Source organism: Chelonoidis abingdonii, chromosome 6 (assembly GCF_003597395.2).
Source record: "Chelonoidis abingdonii isolate Lonesome George chromosome 6, CheloAbing_2.0, whole genome shotgun sequence".
In the NCBI taxonomy this organism is placed as follows: Eukaryota; Metazoa; Chordata; order Testudines; family Testudinidae; genus Chelonoidis; species Chelonoidis abingdonii.
The window spans coordinates 101,639,536-101,667,474 of record NC_133774.1 but is presented as its reverse complement, the minus strand read 5'-3'; the positions used below and the strand labels follow the sequence as shown (position 1 = coordinate 101,667,474).

The following is a 27,939-nucleotide window of genomic DNA, read 5'->3' as shown; positions in this document are numbered from 1 at the left end:
CTCCCGCTGCTGATGAGGGCTGCTGCAGCATGCTAAATAGCTGACAGGCACTTGCCAACAGCTGATCTCGGGGGGGGGGCTAAGCAGCAGCCACCTCCTCCCTCCTCCGAGCCAGGTGGGAAGCAGCCTTAGCGCCTTCCCAGACGGAGCTGAGGCATGATTAGGGACCGCCTGGGCACACCCCGTGCGCACGCCTATGGGGAGATGTAATTATCCGCCCCCCTTTCCTTCGGCGCCTCCGCGCTCCCGAGAGCCAGCTGAACGCCGCGGCCGAGGCCCGCGGGTAGGTCGCTGCCTGCTTCTGGGGAGAAGGGACGAGGTGCTCGGCGTAGCCCGCTCAGGGGAGAGGCGGCGGGAGAAGAGCAGGAGGCGGACAAGGGCTCCGGGGCTAGCGCAGGGCCCTTCCCCCAGGCTGGCGCGAGGCCCTTTCCCTCCTTGCTGACAGTGAGGCAGAAGGCACCCGGCACGCTCACCGGGGGGAGGGTTGTGTGCGGCGTAACGAGTGTGCGCGGCTGGGCAAGTCTATTCACAGGGGAATCCGGAAGATTCGATGGCGGAGAAACTAGAACTTTCCAGTAGGTCGCGGCTCGCGCCCGCCCCCTGCCCATCCCTTCCGCACCGGCGTCTGGGAATTCAAAGCCGGCTAGTCGACTGCACAGCAGCCCTCCTCGCGCGGCGAAAGAGTAGCAGCGCTCAGGAGGGGCCCGCGCGGGAACCGTCGCTGCTGGTGGCCGTTGGGGTCGGTTCGCGAGCTAGCCGCCCTCGCTCCCATCGACCCTGCGCCGGCGGCCGGGCTGCTTCTGCCGCGGCCATGAGGCACCTGCCCTATTTCTGCCGGGGAGAGGTGGTGAGGGGCTTCGGCAGAGGCTCCAAGGAGCTGGGCATCCCCACCGGTGAGTCGGGTGTTAGGGACTCGCGCCGAGCTGTAAACCCCCCCTCCCCGCGGGGCATGGGGGCGCCGAGACCCCGCTTGGGGGAGGGGGGACCCGTGTGCGACGGTTGCGGAGGGGCAGTAACCCTGACGTCACTGATATTGCAGCACGGGGTCGCCGGCCGCGCTTGCTAGTTGCCCTGTGGGTGGCCGGCCGGCCAGGGCTTTTCTGCCGCCGGCCCTGTGAGTAGCCGGAAGCGAATTGCTTCTCTCAGCGCGTGACCCGGAAAGGGCTGCGCCGGGCCGGGCCAGAGGGCGCTGCGCGCCGTTGGGGCAGGGCCTCTGGGGTGGCTCAGGAGCTAGGTAGTTCGCTTGAGGTCTGGGGGCCTCCCTGCGGAGTGGGTGGGTAAACCCAGGGCCAAGCAGGAGCAGTGCACAAAGGGCCTTGCTTGAAAATACCATCTCCTCCCCAGCCCCAACATCCTCGCTTTAGCAGCAGGCGAATGTTGTCGGTGTAGCTATACCCGCAAACTGCCTAGGTTAGAGACCGCTTATGCTGTCAGAAAGTGCATTTAGCATATACTCTGCGCTGAATAAGCTCTTTCAGCGGAAGAGTTTTTATACTGATATACCTGCATCTGTTCTAGGTCTGCTGGTATAGAAATGTTGCACACACACAAATTCCACCCCAGCTGACATTGACTATCTTGTCAAAAGCTGTAACGTTGACTTGGCTTGAATAACACACAAAGTCACTACAGCACCACTTCTTCTGAACCGGTGCTGAACACTCTCCTTGTTTATGTTTAGAGTGAACTGAGGCAGCCTGTCTACAGCCTACCGTGGGGAAAGCGTGCAACTATTTCCCACCGTTACTAACATTGATTAGCTCCACTTGTGTTAGGAACATTGGGAGAGCTGGCGTAGACATGCCACCAATTTTTAATTTCTGTGTTGATTAAATGTGCCTTAAACAGAATTAGATATTATTACTTCCAGTGCTGATCACAAATAGTGTTTGGACACTAAGGCCATGGCTACACTGGCGCTTTACAGCGCTGCAAGTTTCGCGCTCAGGGGTTTGAAAAAAACACCCCCCTGAGCGCTGCAAGATACAGCGCTGTAAAGCCTCAGTGTAAACAGTGCCGTAACTACAAGCTACACCCGTAGAGGATGTGGAGTATGTGCAGTGCTGGGAGAGCTCTCTCCCAGCGCTGGCGCTGGGACCACACTTGCACTTCAAAGTGCTGCCGCGGCAGCGCTTTGAAATTTCAAGTGTAGCCATGCCCTAAGCGTCTTGTGTTGTGAATACTGGAGAAACTGAACCAGGCTTGACAGCCATAGAAAGTTCTACAAAAATTCCTTTATGTAGGCAAGGTCAATCATGCTTTCTGTTAATATGATGAAAAGGGATTATTTAATTAATGTTAGCAATTAAACTGTTCTGAGTATCACTTTAATGGGGTCATTTTTTAACCATTTTTTGGCAATAGGCTAGTTTCTTAGAGTTGATTAGGGTTTTCCATAGAAGATCTGTGATTCAGTCAAGAGCATAGTTTTATTATTTTCTATGATCCCTACTACCATGCCAGCTTAATGCTATGATTAGGTACCCGCACAAATTGGTGACAGGTTTGCATCCAAAATGCCCCCTTTAAAATGTCAAATTAGTAGCAATTACTGGGCATGATAGCTTGCTTTTTAAAAAGTGTTGTCCTAGTTACAGGATTTGTGGGATGGAGGGGAGGAGTTTTCTTTAGAGATTGGGATGAGTGCATGTGTGTAGTTGCAAAATAGCTTGCTCAGAAAGCTGGGATGAAATCATGGTGGTATTTGATTTAAATGGAACTTGGAATTTACCCCAGCTACCCCTCACTTTGACTGTGATACAGAGGATTCCTGGGGGCAGAGAAAGTTTCTTACCTAAACAAGGGTTCCCCATGTGTTCTAACCCCCCCCCCAACCACCTCCCCCACATACACTCAGATGTATAGTGAGGGATTAAAAATAGACATCTTCTGTGGAGCCCTGTTCTGTTTGTTCAACTTGGGAGATGCTTTTATTTTGTGGTTACCTCCCTTTTTTGTGATAAAGAAAAGTTAACTTCCCAGTAACAAGCTAATGGAATTAGCTTGTCAAGAAGAAAAACATATGTGTTGTGAAAGCAAAACTAGAATTGGAGAAATGCAACACTACTATGTGTATCACTAGATACAGGTAAAAGGAAGCTGCCTAATCTCTTTTTAGTGTGGAAACATAAAGCAGAGCGCTGGACAGTGCCTCTTCATTTGTAACACTTTGATGAGTTGGAGTTTTACAGTTATCAGTGATAGCTTGCCTGATCTAGCCATGGTCTGCACTTAAAATTTAGATCAACTTAGCTATGTTGCTCAGGGGTGTGAAAAATTCACACCCTGAGTGCTGCAGTTAAGCTGACCTAACCCCAGGCATCGAATTCTTCCATCGACCTAGCTACAGCTGCTCTGGGTGATGAATTTACCTACATCAGTGGAAAAACTCTTTCCACTGATGTAGGAAACATCTACACTATACTCACGTAGCTGCAGCTGTGCTGATGTTGTGCCCATAGTGTAGACATGCCCTTAGTTTCTGGGTCTCTGTACCATTGCTGAGCTTTAGGGCTGGTAAGATCTTTCCTGTATGGGGGGGGGGGGGAGTCATTTTGTTTTGTAACATAAAACTAGGAAGTCCTTTAAACTAAGCACCATAAACATTATTTCATTTGGTGACTTATTGGTCTTGAAAGAATGCTTTATGCTTTCCTAAACTTACTAAAAGGCTATCACAGTGTTCAGCTGATGCGCCTGTATAAACCAACAATACTTGCGTGTTTTGAAAACATTACATTGATGTTTTAGTCTCAATCAGTAACTAAAAAATTTGCATCACAGAAATCAGTCAAGTTCATTTAGCCAAGAATAACAACTGTGTGCTTTACCATATATCCATGTCACTTCTAAAGCACAGACTTCAGGACATAATGCTAAAAATACCAAAAGCAGTTTCACAGAAGCATTCTGGTAAATGTTTCAGCCTGTCTCTTTAAAATATTAAGCTGTACACTGAATATCTTGTCAGGTTAAAATCATTCAGTTTATTAATTTGTGCTGTTTACATTGAACAAATGGAGTGAAATACACAATGGAAATAGAAATTAACCATGAACAAAAATTATTCTGATTAGTTTCATATTCTGGTTATCAGATTAGCAAGATACTGAAATTTGAGTGGCCATTTGCATTTCAGTTACGTGTAGTGAGGATAGGCTTTTGTTAAGCTTCTCTACAAAGCTGTCGTATCTTAGGCCTTGCCTAGGCTACAGGAGAAATTCTATCTAAGCTATGCAACTTGAGTTACATGAATAGTGTAACTCAAATTGACATAGCTTAGATCTGTTTACCGTGGGATCCACATTATGCAGTGTCAACAGGAGACGCTCTCCCGTCGACTCCCCTTACTCGTCTTGATCTGGTGGAGTACAGGAGTCAACGGGAGAACGATCTGCGGTCAATTTAGCAGGTCTGAATCGACTGCCTTTGCATCAATCGCCACTTGTCGATCCCCCAGTAAGTGTAGACAAGCCCTTAGTCTAGAACAGGGAGTAGGAATTGGGAGTCGCTGCAAAAAAGGAAACATAAAGGGAGGAACCTGGAAGAGGGAGAATAATAAAGGAAGGAAAAGAAACAGGACAGAAGTAGGGTTGGCCTAAAGGGGAGTATATATTTTTTGCCAAGCCTTGGTCTTTAAGCAAAGTTGTACTGCTATAAATAAAAGAGTGATTTTTAAACCAATGGTGCAAGTATATGGCCACTCTTATGTCAGTTGAAACTTGGCTTTTCAGTTTTAGCTTGGGTCTATAAAAATTAGATGTAATCTAAACTAACTGCTACCAGTTTTTGCCCTGACTTTCATATCAGTTTCATGTTGCACTGGTTTAACTGGACCGATTTAATTTAAACCAATCAACTTTGTGTGGACAAGCCCTGAGTGATGTTGATTGTGACAATAAAGTAAGGAATAAATACACTTGATCTTGATTTCTATCCAGATCTCCCACTGATATCAGGGAGTGTAGTGAAGGAAGTCTATGAAGTCCTGAATTCATATCTCAGACCAGGTAGTAAAGCATAAAATTTGAACTTCTTTAATGGCATGTCTACACTGCAGTTTTTCTGTATGTCGTCCTGTGTAGTATTGGCCCAAATCCTCTCTCATCCACACTCAAAGCCTTTAGACTTGTCTGGAGTTGGCTTACTCCACTGGGGTATGAGACAGGCTGTACATTGATCTGTGACTTACCCACTTTGCCATGTGAAGGTAGCAAAGGCATGGGTACCTGGCTTTGAGCTAGGTAGTCCTCCCCTACCATTCTCACAATTCTCTATAGCTGTATATTCTGGCCCTTCTACCTGCTTACTTCCTACTACTTTCCCTCTATGCATGAGAAGCTACTGGCAGTTCACATCGCTGCACTATGGTATTAATCCTCATTTTACACATGGCCTGCTCCAGTTTTTGCAAAGCTCAGATTAGCTCTGCCAAACAGCATAGAAGATGGCCTACCTCCAGCATGCCACTAGCTGGCCCGAGTTGCACACTGAGGTTCTAGTTAACTTCTGGTGCGAGTACACTCAGGACCATCATTTTAACAAGAGCTCCAGAAATATCCAGCATTAAGATTATGTGGAAGAGTCTGGCAGAAGTGAGTGTCTGCCACACTGATGTGCAGTGTAGGGAGCATATCAGGCACCTGAAGCAGCTGTATTTGTGAGGGCAAAGATTGAAATGGCAGGTAGGCAATGTACCCTCTGCATCTAAATACTCCTTCAGTGGCAAATGCCTGGTCCAACTCCTCACAGAAGAGCCCACTCTTTCCTATGACATCCTTCTGAATCCAGATGGTCTGATTATCAGACTGGAGAAAGAGAGGCAGGGACCGCAGCGAATGGGGCTATGATGGATACCAGGAACAGACCACAAAACGGACAACCCTAGTTCAGCTCACTTGGCCAGACTGGCTGGTGAACATCTTGGGTCCATAATCCAAGGACTTATTTGGGGTTGGACCTGGGGAACAGCCTGAAGGAGATGTGCAGGGCCAGGTTTGAATCTGCAACATTGTAAGTGCTGCCTTCCATATTGGTTGTCACAGGGGAGAATTTTTGTTCTAAGAGGGAAGGACTTCTGGGTTATGACCAATAAAGCTGTCACTGTGGAGGATGGTGTATCTAATGGGGTGTGCTTAGCTTTGACTGAGGGCTGAAACCAAGACATTCTCTAGACAGTTTCTTCTTCCTCCACTCCTTACTCCCCACCCATATGCGATCCAAGGTGGATGTCAAGTGGAGGGGAACAAATTAAAACACATTGCTAGTGGCTCTTTCAAATTACCTTTGCAAATATTCCTTGCAAAATATTTAAAAGTTTATTCTCATGGTTGGTAGGCCTGTATACTTAGCAAACACTGCTCTTTAGTAACTCAATTACACTGATATGATATAGACTTATACCCTGACTAGCAAACCCCGAGCAATCGATTGTAACCCGCCGATACGGCGGGTAGTGTAGATGTAGCCTCTGAGGCAGGCTTGAGTAATGCACCACTGCAGACTGTAATACAATCAGCCTAAATGAGTGTTGACACCTCTTTATTAAGAGATCTTCAGAGATGGAAAAGATGGAGAGAATAAAATTGTTTATAGAAGTCAGAGAGCATTCCTTTAAAGTAGCTTGGGTGATTTGTTTTATAAGTGCAGTCTTAATGCTGTTTCTTGGTCTTTTAGCATCTGGGGTTTTTTTTAATTAACCATTTTGAAAGGCAGTATACACTCAAACCATTGATAGATCTGGTCACAAATTAAGCCTGTGGCCTTAATTTCACTTTAATGATTATTTTATGTGTGTGTGACTTTCAACACAGCAGTACTCTGACCTCATTACAGTTTGGCTTCTCTTTGTAGTGCAAGTAAGACTGTGGCCATGTTCCCTGATTATGCTAAAGCATTGAATTCAGCCTAGTTGGTTAATGTATACAAGGTCATTTCTACACAATAACTTGGCACTATGTTTTCCATACATCTGCTAACTCTATGATATCTTGGATATCTTACAAAGCCAGTGTGCTAATTGGCTATGAAGCTGTTTTTTTCCTATTGCTTATACTTGTATTAAGTGGAGCATTGTGTCATTAATATCAAATGATATGAGCAGAGTTTTTTAAATACATTTTAAGTGGTTTACTGTACTATGGAGCACTTAATTTATATAATGTACACTTTTTTTTGCAGCTAACTTTTCTGAGCAAGTCGTTGAAAGCTTTCCATCTGATATCTCCACTGGTATATACTATGGGTGGGCCTGTGTTGGAAATGGAGATGTGCATAAAATGGTTTTGAGCATAGGCTGGAACCCATACTACAAGAATGTAAAGAAATCAGTGGTAAGAATTCTGCTTTATGTGGTATTTTGGTTGTAATAAACCAGGGTTTCTCAAACTGGGGGTTGAAACCCCTCAGGGGGTCATGAGGTGATTACATGGGGGGTTGCGAGCTGTCAACCTCTATCCCAAACCCCGGCTTTGCCTCCAGCATTTATAATGGTGTTAAATATAAAAAAGTGTTTTTAATTTTTAAGGGGAGGGGTCACACTCAGAAGCTTGCTATGTGAAAGGGGTCACCAGTAAAAAAAAAAAAAAAAAAAAAAGTTTGAGAGCCATAGTAATAAACTAACTAGACTACTGGCTTGAGTAGGAGGAGCGGAAGTTGCTCCATAAACTGAATGAATGGGATTTAGATACTACATTTCCAGTCATAAAAGTGGCATTTGTCTTATATTTACATACTGAGAGGAGAGTCTCTTAGTAGACAAAGTCCATGCAGCCATAGAAGAATAAGACATGTTCCCATTTACCTCTTGCATCATTAATTAAATTAGCTAAATTCTGATGCTGATTACAGGCTCCTTGTCATGGTCCCAGTTAAAATAAACGTAAGCTTAAATAGTAAATTGAGCACATTAGATTATAAAAGACATGGAAATAAGATAAATGAGTGAGAACCTAATGACATCTGTTATTTTTCAGAGTATAACTGCACTTCAGAATAAAAGAAAAATTAGTATAGCTTAATAGATTTCTTTACATAATTTGTATAGTTCTTCCATTATGTTCTCTGATCAGTAACTGAATCCATATACACTTCTACCCTGTTATAACGCGACCCGATATAACACGGGTTCACATATAGTGCGGTAGCAGCAGTGCTCTAGCTGCTGCGGGGAGCCCAGGGCCCTTTATATCACCCCAGGAGACCTGCTGCCACTACCCCGGGGCTGCAGCAGTGGGGGTCTGCTGGCGATTTAAAGGGCCTGGGGCTCCCCGCGGCTGGAGCCCTGGGCTCTTTAAATCACTGCTGCAGCCCTGCCACTGCTACCGCATATTATGGCGTTTCACCTATAACGCGGTAGAGATTTTTAGCTCCCCATGACTGTGTTATATCGGGGTAAAAGTATGTTATATTATGGCCTCTTATGCAGAATCAGTATAATAAACTAAAAATGAATTCAAATATTATCAAGAACAAAGTCCCATGCCCTCTAATTATACCATCTCTGTGTAGGATTTTTTTCTCTTGGGTCCTGGCTCCTTAGCCTGAGCCAGCAAAACTAGTTAGATTTTCAGCATTCTGAAATCACAGGCATTTAGGCATTAGCCCCTGCCCCAAGTTTTATTCTAGCTGCTACTCTTTCATCTCTCTTTAGAATCTTCATTCAGTTCCCAAATGTGCAAGAAGCAAAAAGCATTCCTAAAATCTGCTTCTCAAATAATACACGATTTCTTCAGAATTCAAGAAACCATTTCAAAGATGGAAATAATCTAGAGCTAGATGGCAGTTTACTACATTAGAATCCTGAAACCTGATATGAAATGGGTGAGTAGTAGGAATCCTGACAATGATGGTAAAAAATCAAAATCATAAGTAGTTTTCCTATTCTTAAAAATTTCATAAATGTAGGATTCCTGCTCTTGAAGAGCAAAACACCTTAAGAAATTTGTCACACACTAACCAGTTTAAAAAAAAATAAAAACCTTCAGGCAGCAGTAAGAACAATGGTATTTTAAAAGTTTTTTTTTAGGTAAAACAGTAGAGCTGTATAGTACACTTGCAGGAGTATGCGGAGTGTAAGAATAACTTGAAATAAAACTATATTTGGTAAGCAAAGACAAATATAATTGTTGAATCCATTTGTTGCTAGTACAGATAGCTTCACATGCTAAAACACTGTAGCTGCTGCAGTTTGTGAAATTTCAAACTCTTACCCATAATAATCTTCTAAATTAACTTCAGTAGGAATGGAAATTTGTGCAGAATATCTGTGACCCAGTCACTTCAGTTTTATCTCTTCTGATTAGCATGTACATGAAGGTACTTGAGGCGCTTATGGGTCATTTGTATCTGGCATGTCTTATGATGACGCTTAGCTATACATTTCCTTTAATTAGATTTGGACAATGGATTTAGTGTGTGTCGATTAAATGCCGATTAGTGACATAACTAAATGAGGATTTTGCTTGAGAAATGAAGTGCTTTGTTCAAATTGTCATGCTTGTTAGCTAGTTCAGCTAGCTCCTCATTTAATTGCATGTGCTTCTTTGATTCAAGAAGCATTAAATTCAGTCATACATACTAACAGTATCATGAGGTACTCGATGCATTTAAGATTTCGGAGTGTTAGCCCTGTTAGTCTGTATCAGCAAAAACAATGAGGAGCCCTTGTGGCACCTTAGAGACTAACAAATTTATTTGGGCACAAGCTTTCATGGGCTAAAATCCCCTCCTCTGCCATGTACATTGGCCAGACTACACAGTCTCTACACAAAAGAATAAATGGGCACAAATCAGACCAAGAATTGTAACATTCAAAAACCAGTAGGAAAGCACTTCAGTCTCCCTGGACACTCAATAACAGACTTTAAAGTGGCAATTCTTCAGCAAAAAAACCTTCAAAAACAGACTCCAACAAGAAACTGCAGAACTGGAATTAATTTGCAAACTGGATACCATCAAACTAGGCCTGAATAAAGACTGGGAGTGGATGGGTTACTACAAAAAATAATTTCCCTCTACTGCTACTCACACATTCTTGTCAACTATTTGAAATTGGCCACCTTGATTTCATTGGCCTCATTAGCACTACAAATGTGATTTTTCCCTCTCTTGATATTCACCTCTTCTTGTCAACTGTTGAGAATAGGCCACTTTCACCTTAATTTAATTGGCTCTTTAGCACTGCCCATCCCCCCTCTCCCCAAACTTGGTAAGGCAACTCCCATCTTTTCATGTGCTGTGTATTTATACCCACCCTACCGTATTTTCTACTCCATGCATCTGATGAAGTCAGTTTTAGCCCATGAAAGCTTATGCCCATATAAATTTGTTAGTCTCTAAGGTGCCACAATGACCTGTCGTTTTTGCTTATACATTTAAGAGGACTAGAAAAATGTTTTGTTTCCTCTCTTGTTTGTGTTAAGCCATCTAAATGGAAACAAATTCAAATTTAATATGTATTAAAGATATTCTATGTTTAGGATAAAGGTGAGGGATTATGGGACTAAATTTGACTTAGGAGCTGTTGATTCAGAAACTATACAGGAGTTTTTTTTTATTTTTAAATTTATATACTCACATCTTAAGTGATTCTCAGCCATTTTCTGCCCTCTGATACATTGAGTACAAAACTCATATTAAAAAAACTTGGGCATTGCTCAAATGTACGTGAGCATGTAGACTATAACATAGATCAGGGGTTGGCAGCCTTTCAGAAGTGGTGTGCCGAGTCTTCATTTATTCACTCTGATTTAAGGTTTCGTGTGCCAGTAATACATTTTAACGTTTTTAGAAGGTCTCGTTCTCTAAGTCTATAATATATAACTAAACTATTTTTGTATGTAAAGTAAATAAGGTTTTTAAAATGTTTAAGAAGCTTCATTTAAAATTAAATTAAAATGCAGAGCCCACCCCCAGACCAGTGGCCAGGACCCAGGCATTGTGAGTGCCGCTGAAAATGAGCTCGCCTGCCACCTTCGACACCTGTGCCATAGGTTGCCTATCCCTGCTGTAGTTCTTTAGACATAGTAGCATGAAATTAATGGTTGAGACTCTTGTCATGCTTACTGAAGTTTCAAAGATGCTCAGTTTATTGTACTTTAACGGTTTTCTGTCAGGTAAATGTTAAGTTACTGAACTTTAAGATGTGGGGCAGGGATAAAACAGGTATTTTTCCTCTTTGTAGATGGTAACAGTAGCTTGGGTTAAAATTCTTTAGAAACAGAGAAAACATTAACGAACAGTTATTTTTCTTTAGGAAACGCACATCATCCACGCATTCAAAGAAGACTTTTACGGTGAAATTCTCAGTATAATCATTATTGGGTACATCAGACCAGAAAAAAACTTTGATTCCTTAGGTAAGTATCAAGACTTCCCTAAAAGTTTTTGTTTATGAAGATTTTTGAGCCTGAAATTGATGGTTTATGCAGTTTACTGCCACCAGAGATTTGCTTTCCTCCTGTGTTCCTTTTCAGTTTTGATAATTACGTAAATTTGCTTTTGGAAGTGGATCATTCTAACCATAAATATGGTCTTTGCTTGCTATGGTAGGTTGAATGCAACAAAAAGGGCTTTAGTATTTGATATTAAAAAAAAAAAAAGAATTAAGGAATATTCAGAAATATAGAAAACAGATATATTTACAAGCTGCGTCACCTTGCACATCTGTTTCCTGGCTGAATTATTCTTTTTTGGGTTACCATGGTGATATCACTCCCAGAACCTTGAATTCTCTCTGGATCTGAGCTGTTAAAGAACAGCTCCTTCACACAATCTAAATTGATTATTCAAAAGTGGCAGTCCAAACAGAATTCTCATTCTTTGGTCTGACTCTTCAATATAGAACTTGCCGTGGAACCTCCTATGTTGTGGGAGTTGCAAATCTGATATATCATCAGGTGGTAGATTCCAACCCTTTGTGTGATTGCTTCTTCTAACAAATGGAGAGGCTTCACATTTCAGTTTTACTCCTCTTTAGAGTGCAGTGGAAGTAATGGTGATCTCTCACTTTGGTGTCTTTTCAGCAGGGGCTTTTTACTAATTGTTCTTCCTGTTATCGGTGGTGCACAGTATCTGAAGTAAAAGCTTTGGAAGTAGTTATTCTCAACACCCGTTAGATATGTCTTGTGCCAGATTGTGTAAACCTGTCCAGATTATGTACATAATAGGGTGTCTTTATGAATCAGAGTTATGGGATTGATACAGAAATGATAGGGTGTTATACTGCTGTTTTTTTTAGTCCCTTCTGGCTTGGAAAACTCTGTTCCTTTTAGTGCAGAAATCCATAGAGGATCCGAGTTTTGGTAATTACTTTAAAGACAATAATGCAGCACTGTTTCCAGATGCTCATTGTTTTCAGATTAAGCCTTTACATGTACCAAAAAAATGAAATGTTAAAAATGACAGAGGAAAGGATTTTTTTATTCGGTTTCTTTTACCACGCATTTGACTCCAATGCTCAGCAAAGAGAAGTCAAGATCTTTGTTAAAGATTCGTACTACCATGTGCCCAGTTAAGAGCGGAGACCGCTCTGACCCAACTTCATTGGATCCTCCAAAGAAACTTTTAGGAAAAACCCTGGAAAAACAAGATTTTATTGTAAGGCACTTTAAAAAAAAAAGGGGGGGGGGAAGGGGGACAAAAAGCACCTTCATGAAGTCCTTTTTCATTGTAATGAAACAAGAAAAGGGCACACCCTGTAAGAAGGAGAAAGTGGTATCTTTAACATACATCCAAATACTTGAAATTTTAATTAATGTTCTCGTTAGGGAATGTTGTAATCTCTCTGCTCCAATGTACGTTAAGGGTGACTGGATGCCTGGCTGGCTAGTCTTTGGCATTCACTTTCTTCTGACAATGTAACTGTTAATGCTCACTCAACATCTGCCTCTTGTGATTTCTACCTGGCTGTTTCTCACTACAGTCTGCATCTTAGCTTGTGTAGAGGGCAACCTACCTTTTTTAAATCTCAAACAGTGGGAATCTCTGATGTTTGGAGGAAAGAAACTTGACTTGCCTATGACTGGTACAGTAAAGCATCAAGTTGCCTTACAGAACTGCTACTTGAAACATTTTTCCTAGTCTTTATAAGTCTTATGCCAGTAAATCCCCTTCTTTTAAAAAAAATGTTTTTTTGCATCAATACTTTATTGATGTGCAGCTTTAAATGTTTTTGTAATTATATTTTTTTCATTGTTAAACAAGTCAGATGGTACTTTCCATTAGCTTACTGGTAAATGCAGTAGCAGTACTGGATGCCCACTTAAAAGAATCTGTATATTCTATCAAATTGATTAGAAGTGGGATGAGGCTATATAAAACTACTTCATAGAAGACCAAGTATTACGTTAATGGAAGCAAAAAGTACATTCTGTTTTGGTAAACTTAGGTTTGGTAGTGAATATCTCATTAGCAACATAGTTAATCGTTCTGTAAAACTGGTATTTACTATTTAGTAATACCTTATATTAGTATAGCTATGAGAGTTGAGGGAAAATACTTCTCTCAGCTATACTTTATGCACTTATAAGCACAGTGTGTCTCAATGTCTTCCTTTATAGTCAGCGATTTACCCCCAAAAGGTGTGAGGGATGCACGCTAAAGGGGAGGAAGAAGCTGTTATTAAAGTGGCTTTAAAGCTGAAACTGGCAGGTGGTTTGTGGACAGATGGAGGGTTTGAAAGTACCTTTCACTCATCTGAAATTGACTAAATTTCAACTTTGTCCTTTCAAACTTCGTACCTTTTTAAAATAACCATTAGTGCTTGTTAATATTAATATTATTTCCTTTGATTAATGCTACTAATCTTACCAGGCCCTCTCAGAGGTCCAGAGAGGCCTGAGCCACTTCCAGCTTTTGAGGTCCCTAACCATAATAAAAATAAAATATAACATCACATGAAAACAATATAAGGTACCAAAAAAAGTGAGACATAATTTGAATATTTTTTTATTTAACAAATGCTCTTCTAGTATTTTTCTGTGCAAATGCACTAATTATTGAGGAAAAAAATCTAGCTTTTGTGCAATGTAACAATTGATATTAAGCATGGTGAGCCTATTCAAACGCTCTTGTTCCATAGTTGAACGGTAATATTACTTTACCTGCTTCAACATGTTGAAGGTGCGTTGACCTGAAGCCACTGATGCAGGCAAACTGACAAAAATGTGCAGTCCAGTTGTGATATTAGGAAATACCTCAGAGAGTCCAAGTTAGAGTATTGCTTGAAGCAATTCCTTTGGCTTGCAATCCAATTTAAAGTTCATGGGATATATTCGGTTGAGGAAGATGACCTTATCACTGAGATCTTATGAAATTTCTTTGTTTTACTGTTGCTGAAATTGTTCAGCTGTAGAAAGTAGATCTTCATTAGTCAGTCTGTTGAGCTGCCAAAGAAACCCCAAAAGGGTACAAATTAGTCGTAGTGACTCAAATTGATGTACAAGACCTGATTTGAATAGAGTCAATGATGACAAGGAAGACACTGACCCTATCATGCTGCTCGGCATCGGATTCAGTAGGTAAGTTGTGATTGGTGGAAAACTCAGATGAAATGCTAATATTCTATGCTACTAATTTGGACTCATTCAGGATCTCATCCCATTGTTCATTGATAAGACTTTCAGTGTTATCCCTCTCAACAGCAAGTGTAGCATTGTTTGCTTTAGTTACCAGATTAGTTTGGTGGATCATCGTAAGTAGCTTCATCAACAGAGATGACATCAGAATGCATTCAAATTTGGACATGTGCTTCTGAATAGACTGAAGTTCAGTTCGAGCCTGTGCAGTGAAGTTGAGAGATTCAAGCTCATTTAAACCCTTTATCACTGAATTCAAATGCTGCACAAGTGGTTGAACACCATCAGTCCATGCAGACCATCTAGTTTTGGACATTCCATGCAGTGAAACAGGAAGATATTGCTTCAGAATTTCCCGCCTTTGTGGACGGCTACTGAGATTATAGATTTGCTGAACAGTTCCAAAGTAATTGCCTCCTTGCAATGTCTTTTCCAGATTTTCTCATGAAATTATCAAACAAAATAAACCTTTCTTCAGTTAAAAATTTTGAGCTGTCTACAATCTTTACATATCAAATAACCATAGCAGTCAGTTCCTTGTGAGAACAATTTGGAATGGCATCAACGATTTAAAAATACTTGGCATTTCGAATCTCATCAAGAATTGTTTGTATGAATAACCCGCATAGCCCCATAAACTTGTTTTGTATGAATTTGGAGAGATAATAGACTTGTGTGCGCTTTTGATTTTCTTGTGATTCTCGAACACGTTTAACGTGCTTTGATTAAAAGTGGGTTGTATTTGCTGAGGAGCTCATCTGTGCCTAGAAAGTTTCTGTTTGCATGATCACCAGTACATTGACTGGAACCAAAGAGAGCCTATCCCCTCTCAGAAAGAAAAAGGATGACATTCAGGATGCACTCAAGAAGTTTTTTCCAGTTATTAGTTTTCTGTAGAGAGTTCAGTCAAGAGTAAATTCTCAGCTGTTGCTGCCCTACTGGCTGATTTCCATGCAACATAGTTTTCTTCGTGTGACGTTGAATTCTCATGTGATGGTATTCAGTCTTTCAGTGTCCTCCAACCTCCGTTTATGCTCCATCCTGATTGATCAGAGAGAACTGATGCATTTGCAGGACTTTTGGTCAAAATGAAACAGGGTGCACAGTATAGAGATTGTTTTTCTGTACTCTATCATAACCAGTCTCTTGTGCAGGTCTCGCCATTTGGAAGAGTGTTTGTCAGCAAACGAGTAGGGAAAGCACGATTATTAGTATCTCATGGAATGTTACTTGCGGTTTCAAAACAACTAATTTGAAGAAAAGATTGCATTTGGGCAGCATTGCAATAATTCCAGTGTCAGAGTCAAACTTGTAGTACTCAGGAATGGCTCTTGCTGTGTAAGATCTACATCTTTCTGTTGCTGCTGAGTTTCTTAATCGTACACAGGATCTTCTGCTGCATCTGTTACTGTTGGCACATCTCCTCCTTGAGTATTGTCCTCATGATCAGGTACTGGCATTGAAAATATCACCTGTTGCAGTTGCAGAATTTTCATTGTTTGTAGTATTGTTTGTTGGGTAAGGTGTGTTTTCCAGAGGTTTGAGAAATGAAGTTATTGGCTTTGAGCTCTTAGCTTCCGCTTTACTCAGTTGTTTTTGCCATCTCTTGGCTTGCACCACTTTTCAGATATCCTATTCATAGTGATCTGGTCAATATGTAGCCTATCCACACTTGAAATATTCTGCTGTAAATAAGTAGCTTATTTACACTTGAAATCTTCTACTGTAAAAATGTACACAAATTCTGAATGGTACACAAATGCTGAAATCATCAGTGATCTGGAGGATGGCGTAGACTGCACCCTCAGCAAGTTTGCAGATGACACTACACTGGGAGGAGTGGTAGATAGGATACAGAGGGACCTAGACAAATTAGAGGATCGGGCCGAAATAAATCTGTTGAGGTTCAACAAGGACAAGCGCAGAGTCCTGCACTTAGGACAGAAGAATCCCATGCACTACTACAGACTAGGGACCAAATGGCTAGGCAGCAGTTGTAAAGAAAAAGACCTTGGGGTTACGGTGGACAAGAAGCTGGATATGAGTCAACAGTTGCCCTTGTTGCCGAGAAGGCTAATGGCATTTTGAGCTATATAAGTAGGGGCATTTCCAGCAGTTCGAGGGACGTGATCATTCCCCACTATTCGGCATTGGTGAGGTCTCATCTGGAGTACTGCGTCCAATTTTGGGCCCCACACTACGAGGAGGATTTGGAAAAATTGGAAAGAGTTCAGCGGAGGGCAACAAAAATTATGGGGCTGGAGCACATGACTTACGAGAAGAGGCTGAGGAAACTGGGATTTGGTAGCTGCTTTCAAATACCTGAAGGGAGGTTCCAAAGAGCATGGATCTAGACTGTTCTCAGTGGTACCAGATGACAGAATAAGGAGTAATGGTCTCAAGTTGCAGTGGGGGAGGTTTAGGTTGGATATTAGGAAAAACTTTCACTAGGGCTGGAATGAGTTACCTAGGGAGGTGGTGGAATCTCCTTCCCTAGAGGTTTTTAAGGTCAGGCTTGACAAAGCCCTGGCTGGGATGATTTAGTTGGGGATTGGTCCTGCTTTGAGCAGGTGGTTGGACTAGATGACCCCCTGTGGTCCTTTCCAACCCTGATATTCTATGAAAAGACAAAATGAAAGAATACTAATTAAGAACACAAAATGAAACAGACACAGGTTATTATCCTTATCACTGAATCAAATCTCAAGCACGCAAGGTATAATATAAGAGGCTGAGCTGAAGATAAAGAGATGACACCTATATATATATTCTCCTTAGTCAACTAGATGTAAAACTGTAAAGACACTGAAATGTAACAGTTCTCTACTTTTCAACACTTGATCTAGCAGCAGCCACTAGTAGTGGTTTGTTTATATAATCAGCTGATTTGAGGGGACACATTCATCATGGTCTAATCTTGTGCCATCAGAACTGATATATTTTATAAAATGTTCATAATATTAAATAAACTTTTATATGACAAAATCTACAGATTAAAAAAAAAATTAGTTTTTTACCAAATCACATCTCTTATTTGCTTAAAGTTGCAGCTCTAAGCTGAGCGAGTGTATCACATTTTGGTCCAATAGGGATGCGCATAAAAATAATTTGCAAAACTTATCAAATGCCAAAAAATTAACAAAATATGAGGCCCCCTTTGAGCTTGAGGCCCAGGCCAAATAGCCCCCTTCCTCTCCCCCCCTCCCCCCCCGTTTGGCCCTGAATCTTACATCTACAGTAAAACATAGCTTCAAAAAAAATCTAGTGTAAAGAATTCAACACGCTTCTAATGAAAGATGCAGTAAGTCTATACTTTTCTCTTTCAGTTTAAAAAGAGTAGGTTTAAAATTCTAACTAAGAAATGAATATTTACCACTGGTTGGAAAAACTTAGGTGGGACCATTTTTCATTTGAGAATGCATTTCCACTGAAAATGAAACATTTTACGAAACTCTGTTCATTTTGTGGAAATTTTATTTGAGGAAAAAGGGGGAGAAGCGAGAGTTCCAACCATGCTGATAACATTCCATTTCAACATTTTTTGTTTTAGAACTTTCCCATTTTTTTTCTATTAGAATAAAATAGTCAAAATCAAAATGTTTTGATCTGAAATGGCACTTTTTGGGAACTTTCATGGGAAATTATGAAAATGTTGGGTTTTCTGAATAGTAACAAGGCCAAATCTCAAAATCCTTTGTGATATGGGCTTTCCATCCTCTGCGCAGCTCTAAAAAGAACATTGTTGCTGAACCTGAGCTGTTCACTGGTAGCAGTGTGGTTTTTGTGGGTCACATGCACACTCTCAATATTGTATGGTTTAGTATTTAGTCTTAATTTTTTTTTAAATATAAATTGTCAACTTTCCTTTTGCAGATGCACTTATTTCAGCAATTCAAGATGACATTGAAGAGGCTAATAGAAAACTGGACTTGCCAGAACATCTGAAACTCAAAGAAGACAACTTCTTCCACATGTCAGAAAGCAAACTAATAAATGGCCATTAAACGAGGTCATTTGTACACTTATTTGTATTGTACTCTTGTCTTTGGTCTGCTCTCATTAGTATTCAGCTGTTTTATCTGGTTAGTTAAGTGAAATCTATGGGTGAACAAAACACAGTAAAACAGTACAGCTGTGTTAGGCTTCTTTGAACTAATGTATTATTAAATCTGTCATGCAAGGGAGTAGAAAGTAATGTTGTTTTCTTAAAAATCAACATTGTGATTCACTATGTTAAATTGTTCACAGGTCTGATCATATGAAACACAAAACCAAAGTTACTAGTGTCTTTTTTGTCTATTAATGGTGTGTACGTATTGGCTACGGATAAAAGACCATGTGAAGGCATTTGTTTGTGATGAGATTAGAGTGGACAGTCATTTCTGCTTTCAGTTTTTATATTTTCCTTATATCTGGATTTCCGCTGCTAATTTAGAAAATACCAATAGTGATCATGCTACAAGTTTGTCTGTGATGTGGAAAACGCTGATAGGAAGAATTAGCATACTGTAGAGATTATATTTTTGATATATTTTAGTAGGCATATATTACACTTGAAACTGGCATTAACTGAAATTATTTATTATAATTTTATTTGAGGAGATTATCACTAGAGTAAAATGATTGCACTGTCTTCCATTTTAGTGACATGCTCCCTATTTTAAGGGTTGCCTGAATCCTAAAATGGATGCTTCTGTTTATTTAAAACAGTACACACAAATCCCATTATGCCAGATTATGGGTTGATTGATTTCATTTTGGAATAACAGCTCACTAGATTTAAAGTAATTTAAAGCAACTAGATTTTAGGTTACTAAATTAAATTTGTGTAACTCTGATATTGCAAAGCCGATTCAAAGCATTCCTTAGTGCAAGAGATCCTCAAATGATGTGGAGCCACTATAGCAAGACCTGTGCCCTTGTAGCCTCTAGGATGGGAGAGGGGACCGGAGCAACTGAGTGTTGGCTATTGACAGCTGCTGCAATGGTGCTTTAGGGGCTGCTGCAGCTGGACATAACTCAGAGCAACACTGAGACTGCTATCTCTGTGGACAAAACTCACCCCAGTTGACTTGAGGACTGGGAAGTTAAGCCACTTCTATGTCTTACCCTTTCTTTGGGTCCTGCACCAAATGCAGCTTGCGTGGCGCCGATGTTGAAGCACACTATCAATCACTATGTGAAAAAGAAACCAAAGCCGGTTTTGGGACACTATGTGAAAAGGATAATTCAAAGTATAAACATTTCAGTAAAAAGTAAATACTTAATTATGGTTTCTCTTGCCATACAAGGCATAAACATGCAGACAAATGCTATATTATCTAAACTGTGGTTGTACTCCAAGCAGATTCTATAAAAATGGGGTTCTTTATTTCTAGTCTGATTCCAGATCAAATCTGCTTCTCTTACAAGTATGTGATTTTGTCCCATCTAACTACTAGCCATGCAAATTCATTCTGGAGTCTCAACCTGGCGGTTTTGCATTCCTGATCCTGGGCTGCTCCTTGGGCTTAGAATGATGCTTCACGTACATTAGTGTGCTGAGGGCCTGTAATATACAACTGTCACCCAGCACTGCCCTGTACACCGCAGTGTTGTCCAGAATCTCTGCAGTACTGTGTGCTGTAACCCTGCTTTGACACACCCCACTCCCAGCATGCCTTTCATTTCAGGGCTTATGCGGTCCTCAGAAGTCAGACTTTAGAGCTGTCGTCTTCGGTTCCTGTGATAGGAATCCTTACTTCTCCGAATACAGGCTTCTAGGTTTCCTTTGTCCTACTCTGGCTCTCTCACGCAGTGTAAAGAGACCAGAGCAGTTGAGAGAATCTTGCCATGAGAATGAAGTTGAATTCTTTGATTTGCATATCACTGATTAGAGATATTGCAACTGGAACTTAACAGTCCTGTTGATATGAAAGAGAGAAAAGAATCTAGATTAGCTGAGGAAGAAGAGCAATAGTACTTGATCTGGTCCTAGTTATCTTTTCAGAGTGTACACTGAAAATTCTTGACATAACTGCTGTCTGGGATTTTCTGAAGAAGTTTCAGAATTTCTCATTTGTCTTCTGTTCAAAGTTGGGAGAAAACTCAGTCATATGCGGTAGAAAATACAGTTTAAAAAGAATGGTTAATGTGAGTGGCATTTTACTATATGACTCTGTAAGATGTCTTTTTACACTCTGCACAACAATTCAGACTTGTAAGTTGAAAGGAAGGGTAATTGCTAGGGATGGGAGGGAGGATTTTCTTGCATGAAGATGTCCAGTGAATTCTGATACTTCACATTCCCCCTTTCTCTATTGGGGGAACAAAGTAGCAGTTATATATACTATTAAGAAAAAGGGGCCGTATTGAAAAGTAAATCTGTTAATTTAGGGTTTTAAAACTAAACTATTGTGGCATTTATGAACTTTTTGCCAATGATTTCATGTGTCAGTTGAGGAATTGTATACCATTTTAGGAAATAAAGGTGCCTTAAGATATTTGAGTACAATTGTTCATAATCAGTAATGAACACTAATGTCCAAGAGTCATTTCACAATGTATAACCATGGCACTGAGCAGAGAGAACTTGAACTGCTAATAATTTAAGACAACCGAAAGTGAGACAGAAGCATAGTTATAGTGAGCTGGTTCATACAGAGTAGTGTTGAGGTTGGTGTATGAGAGCAAAAACGTGTCTCAGAGTATCTCTCTGCCCTTATGTACTTGCTGGATATCAGTTATTTAAGTTTGTTACAACTTAGTACAACAGAAGCTTTATGAACAGTTATATTTTTGTACTATATACTAGTGTAAAAGTAAAATCTTGTATTTGCTTATTCTGCTGTTACATCTGAGCTAACTTGAGGGGAAAAAAAACAAAACTGTAGCTGGATAACAGTTATTCCTGTTTGTCTCATGTTTTAGAATGAAAAGTCTTGCTTGGTATACATTTTTACATATTGTTCGGCATGTTCTGAAAACATTGTCAACTGTTCACTATTTATGCTGCTTGTTTACTTGCCTTTCTTTCAGCTTCTTCAATGAAAACTTTGTTTGGTGGTTTTCACTTTCAATTTCCCAGTGCTGCAATAGTTGGGTTACAAACATTGCAAGGGAAATGGCTTTTTAAAAATGTATTTTGATGGTTCTTTTAAAATTCTAAAAAACTTTTTTCTCACAGTTTACGTTTTGGGCCAAATACAAGTTGTGTCTTTTTGAAATCTACTGCTACCTTTGAATAAATGTATGTCTAGTCTAGGGACCAGTCAATATACATTTTTTTTTTCAAAAGGAAAAAAACTGAACAGTAGCTTTTAGGTAGGATAAAACTGGTATTGTTAGTTTAGTGCAAAATGTGTACATTTTTAGCAGATGTTGAATAAAGTGCAATAACTTTGCTTGATTCTTTCTGCCTGACTTAAGTTAATAATTAACAATTGTTTATGTAGTGAATGTTCAACATTGAGAACCACTGGTTACTGGTAATTTCTAGTATGGATATATATAAAATCAGCTAGTTAAAGTTGGGTTTTGTATTACTTCAGTTGACTCCTTTGCAGACAGCAGACTTCACTCTTTCTTGTCATGAAAGGGCCCTACCTGCTTTTTGTGTTGAGGGCAATGAGATTGTACAAAAAGAAGAAAAATCCTGTTCACACTGATTAGAAGTGAAGTTGTACGTACGGAGATTGGTACAGCTACCTTGCTAACTGTAGACCCATGTGTCTGAGCTTTGGAATCTTGTACCAAAAGTTTTATTAAAATTCCATGCTGTTCTTCAAGAGTCCCTGCAGACTCCACAACAACATGTGAAGTCACCTTTTATTAGCAAGTCTTCCTACTATTTGGCAAATTATATATCTTCACCTTCTACCCATCCCTATCATCATAAATTCTTAGGACTAGGTTTTATTTATTCACAAAATTTCTACTGTCAAGGATTTATTGCCATGTTGTATAACTAACACTGTACTCACCTGAAGCTACTATTACTTCCTGGATAGTATTTCCACAAGATAGATTTTTAATGAAAACCTAGTAAAAATTCTCTTGGTCAAATCTTACTCTTTTTCATATTGATGTAAATCAACATTGATTTTTGCTGTTTCTTTTTTAAATGGATGACAACACTTGCTCTTTCACTAGTGAAAACTTAATTACAACATTTTTTCTCCAGATTGCTAGATAATATCAATAGTTAATCCTTTATTTTTTTTAAATCCTTGCCTACTACAATAGTGCCCTGACTGGGGACTGTACATTCTATTGATAGATAGAGAGCCCTTTTAAAACCAGAGACTATCCTTGACTTTCAGTGATGCTTTTTAGTGTCCGCCACATTTACCATCTAGTTTTGATTTTTTTAAAAACTAAAGTTCAAAGGCATTAATCTGAAATTTAGAACTAATAAAACAAAACATGGCTGTGGTGATCATTATCCTGTTGCAAAACACCCCGCTCACCCCACTACAAAGCTTCCTCCCCTCAAGCTCCTGTTGACACCATTTATCAAGTATTCACCCCTACAATCAATTCCCTCCTCAACAAAACCATTCCCCCTCCACAAAATCAATTCTCTCCCACCTTGTAAAACATAATTCATTTCTTCCATCTCACTCACCCAACACAAGATCAGAATCTTCTTCCAGGAGCTCTTAGAACTCAGCCTTCTCCTCACAGCAGCCTGTCCCACCTCTTTCAACCAAAAGCACTGCTCTTGTGGAAAGGGGGAAGGCACCTCTTGCTGCTTCTCTGCTGGCCAGGCCTGGCCCAGCTCTGCTTCTGCAGCTCCAGTCTCATAGTAACAGTAAGCAGCTCTTCATGCTGCTTTTTATGCCTTCTTTCTTGCCTTGCAGCAGCTGGAAGAACAGATCTCCATGGCAGTCAAGAGATACAGATTAAAAATTTTGGTAGCCAGAGAGCCATAGATGGCAAGTCAAGCTGGATGCAGAAGGGCAAAAGCCAAACACTAGGCAGGTCTGTACCCTAAGCACGATGTAGAGGTTAAGGCCTAGATTTTTCAAAGGTATTTAGGTGCCTAATTCCAATGGGGTATATTTAGGCACCTAAGGATTAGGCAGATCTGTACCTCCAATGGGAGTTAGGTACCTAAATACCTTTGAGGATCTGGCCCTCAACCTCTACATTGTGCTTACAGTGCAGACTCTTTAGAATTAGGTGCCTAAATATATCCCATTGGAGTTAGGCCTTTAAATATTTTTGAGGTTCTGGGGATAAGTGACATGCCCAAAGCCACAGAAACAGTACAGACTAGAACCAAAAGCAGAACTCAAAGGTTTCTGGTTCTCAGAGGTGTATTAAAACCATTGTGATTTTGGTATCTATTCAAAAATATGGTCTACCTAATGGACCAGTGAGTTGCACATTTTTAGTTTAAAACAAAGACCTTTTTAAGTTACAGGAGTTCAAAAAGGAATATTGTGCAAGACGTTTCCATTAGTTTGTCATTTGGGTAGTTTTGAACACCAGCCTTTCTTCATGCTGGAACTGAAAGCCTATAGGCTGCTCAGTTCATACATTTTTTTACAATAATTAAGCGTACTAGGGACTGCTTAAAATAAGCCTTTGAAATTTGATAAGGGCAGTCTCAGGTTAAAGCATATTCTTACAGCCAATTTATACAAACCACTACTAAAATAAGGGTATTGTTAAATGAGAGGGTGTGAACAGGAAACTGTTTGAATAGTTGTGTTTCTCAGTATGGCCCTTCAAATATTATGTTTTCACTGTTTTTTCTTATTCTACCCTTTGTTTTGTTTTGAGAACTTTTACCAACAATGAGCTTTTACTTAAAGTGATTTGTCAAATCTTTATTTTCAAAGTACCTTATTGTTACATCTTTTCCTATAATTTATAGATCACTGATTTATGTTGGGCAATATGTTAAATGGTTTTAATCCTTCCCCTGGTTTGTAAGTAAGGGTTTGTAATGAAAAGGGCTGAAGGCCAAATTTTCAAAGCAGGGGACAATAGATACATAGACAACAGCCCACTTTTGTATTACAAATTCAGATGTGTAATTAATCAGCATGTGCATCTCCAACACCCCACTTTGACAATGAGGATTTAAATAATTAGAACCCAGTCCAAGATTGCTGTTGACTTCAGTGGGCATTGGACTGGGTTTTGTGGGGGTGGGAAATGGTGGAAGTAGGAAAGATACCTGAACTAATGATTTTTTCCTCTTAATAAAGTGAATGGGCTGTTGATTTGACAATCCTAACTTAAGCCAGAATTTAATATACTACCTAAATCAAATGTTTAACTGTGGTTGCTAGGCATAACATGTAGGTGATAGTACTAATGTAAAGTGTTCCCTGGGATATTTTGTATGGTATCTATGTAGCATCAGACATGCATAAATAGGAGAAAGGCAGGTGTTCCCTATTCTGAGTTAGGTGGGTACATTTCACTTAGCTCTAAATTCCTCCTGTAGGGGAGATCTATGGTAATTGTCATCCATTGGGACTACACGCCTAGTGGCCCAGAGAAGATTTAAAATACATGAGTGCACCCTGAGGGAGCGAAATGGGCTCTGTAGCGTCATTTCTTTAACCAGCCAATAAATGACAGTAGTAAGAATATTGGAAATAAACTGAAAGTCAGCTTCTTTCAGGTCATCACAAGTATTTCTAAAGCTCTCTGATCAGTGTTAACCAAAAATACTCTAAGTGTAAACACCAATTGTGTATTGTAAGGAGACAAGGACTCTTAAATGCATTACCTAGGTTTTTATATGGCATCCCTTACCATAGTATCTGAGTTCCTCACAAACATTAATGAATTAACAATCCCAAGTGTTACAGAAGTATTAGCCCTGATTTACAGATGGGGACCTGAGCCTGAGAAAGTAAGTGATTTGCCCACAATCACATAGTAACTTTGTAACAGAGTGCAGCATTGAACACAGGTCTCTTAAGGCCTAGTGTCCACAGTTCTAGCCAAAAGTCCATATTACTAGTGAATAACAGCCTTCTCGGCATGCTTTTGTACAAAGATTCAGTTTATTCTTTCACAATAAAGGAACCAGGTTTAGCATCATCTCAGATAATGCAATAAATTATGCAATTTATAATGATGAAAAAAATCATTGTCCATTGTTTCGGTTTACATTTTTCAGTGCAGTGTTGATTACTCCCTTTCCTATTATCTGAACATCCAAAGCCATTTGTGATAGATATGAAAAGTAGGATTAATAAATCTTTTGTTTCATGTCTGTTCTGTGACAGTTCTCTGTAATCTTGAGCTTTTTCCACGTACATATTTCTAGACTAAACACTTCTTTGTACTAAATCCAAATAAGTCTGTACAAAATGAAACATTGCTTAAAATGTGTACTCACTAAGATAAAAATGAATCAGGAGTTAATTTCAGATATATTTTATCTTTTTTTTTCATTCAAGCCATGGCTACAACAATACATTCTACTTGGAATAGGGTCAGAGTGACCTCAAATTTTATCTAAAATCAAATGTCAGAAATATTAAATCTTTGAGGAAATGCACTTAAAGGTTATAGAAATGTGTCATATTTTGGGGCATACCAGTGCTTTGGATAATACCATGAAAGGAAAAAAGAGTAAAATATGCAAAATCACATTATAATGTGAACTATAGTACAAACTTTAATTACACAGAAATAAACAATTAAGTGACATCCTATCCCAGGGACATCTATCATGTAGATAAATATGCCTGTCTTGTTTATATCAGTATATTTTTAAAAGTGATTGGCAAGTGCTAGTTGGATACATGTGTCTGTTCTATATACCTATGCACTTACAGATACATACTAGAAAATATTTTATTTCCACACATGAGTATACAGAAAAAGAATCTTTTAGCCAACCCATTTCTTGAGTGCTGCTTCTTGAAAGACCCATCAAGGATTTATAAAATGTTTTGGAAACAAAAGTTTAGAAACAACTCTGCTTTCACAATATGTATAGCTAAAAATCCCTTTTTCTTAGAATTACCATGAACATAAATTTCTGCTTGAGCCCAGTCATACAGAAAAAAAAATATTTTATATCCCCTATAACCTAACTAAATTGATTAAATGTAATGAGAAAGGCAGCAAAGAGGAAAAATACACAAATTAATAAAAAATTATCTAAATGAATAACTTTCATCATCATATTCCAGTTCATCTTCCTCCTCATCCTCCAGAAGTCCATATTTAAATTTACGATAGACTGTGCCATCCTGGCTCATATATACAATATCATCATCTTCATCTTCTTTATCCCAGTCTTTATACTCAATCACTTGATCATCTTGATAGCTGGTACTTTCATGGTGGTTGCTCTTGTAAGAAGAGAAGGGTTTTGAATGATCTGTCAGCTTCTGGTACCCACCTTTGTATACTGTCTGGGCTTTGGCTCGTGATCTTCTCCAGATGAATACAATGGCTCCAATGCAGAGGATCAGCAAAATGGAGGTAGCAACAAACAAAGCAGTTTTCCCTTTGCTCTGAGTTGGTAGGTTCAGAATGGTCTGTAATACACACTCATCTGCAAGTTAAAGATAACCAAAAAATGTGAATAACATGACATACTTAAAATGGAGACTTTGTTTTAAGTGAAAGTTTATGTATTCTGTCTAACAGAACATTTAAACCCACTAACAATTTAAATGTGTTGGACCAAATTTACCTCTGGGGTAAAGCATTGTAGCTACTCAAAGTAGCTACAATGGAGTTACACCAGGGGTGAGTTTGACTTGAATTTAAAATGCATGCCTCAATTTGCTACCTATTTGCACAAGTATTTCCCATTCAACCAGATCATGAAACACTATGAGAAGACTTGGAAGCTGTCTGCTGGGATCTGACCCTTTAAAATAGCAGCAGTGAGTGAGAGTATCTAGCTACTCCAGCTATGGTGTATTGGAAATGCATTTGTATGCAGCAAAGCCCTGCAATGATAAGTCTGCAGCTCAGAAGAAAATCAGTTTAAGAAACGAAACGAAACAAAACACCCAACAGACCACAAGGTCATTAAATACCAACATTTTTCTTCATCTCAGTCCTACCTTGTGTTTCACGGCAGTCGCAGCACTCCTGGGTTTCTGTGAGATTAGAGCCATCACAGCACTGCACACAGCGGCCCTCATCTAGGTAGAGTTTCATGTTAGCTGGACACACAGTGCAGTTGAGGGGTCCAGGCCCTTTACACTCTACGCAGGTGGTATGGCATTTTTCACATTCTGATTGGTCTCTCTGGGGACACAGAACACAATCAAACCACATTTGCTTTCCTTTTCTATTTCAGCACGGAGATGGCAATCTTATGCTGTTGTACTCTAAGGGCACAGACCCTGGTCCCTTGGACATCAACAGCAAAATTTGTTGGGACAAG

General features: G+C 39.8%; 2 protein-coding genes across 2 annotated transcripts in view; one reads left to right on the top strand and one right to left on the bottom strand.

Annotated features, from left to right (window-relative positions):
• Positions 1 to 85: 85 nt before the first annotated feature.
• RFK (riboflavin kinase) lies at positions 86 to 21,963 on the top strand. Its single transcript, XM_032774963.2, has 4 exons — positions 86 to 893; positions 7,180 to 7,331; positions 11,255 to 11,357; positions 18,450 to 21,963. The coding sequence occupies exons 1-4, from the start codon at positions 551 to 553 to the stop codon at positions 18,578 to 18,580; spliced, it is 729 nt and encodes a 242-aa protein (XP_032630854.1). The 5' UTR covers positions 86 to 550; the 3' UTR covers positions 18,581 to 21,963.
• Positions 21,964 to 25,694: 3,731 nt separating this feature from the next.
• The window catches only part of PCSK5 (proprotein convertase subtilisin/kexin type 5), a 297,459-nt gene continuing 295,214 nt past the window's right edge, over positions 25,695 to 27,939 (bottom strand). Inside the window, exons 36-37 of the mRNA XM_032774960.2 lie at positions 27,614 to 27,800; positions 25,695 to 27,093 (exon numbers count right to left, since the gene is read on the bottom strand). Coding sequence (XP_032630851.1) covers positions 26,690 to 27,093; positions 27,614 to 27,800 — 591 coding nt within the window. The 3' untranslated portion in view covers positions 25,695 to 26,689. The remainder of the gene's footprint in view (positions 27,094 to 27,613; positions 27,801 to 27,939) is intronic.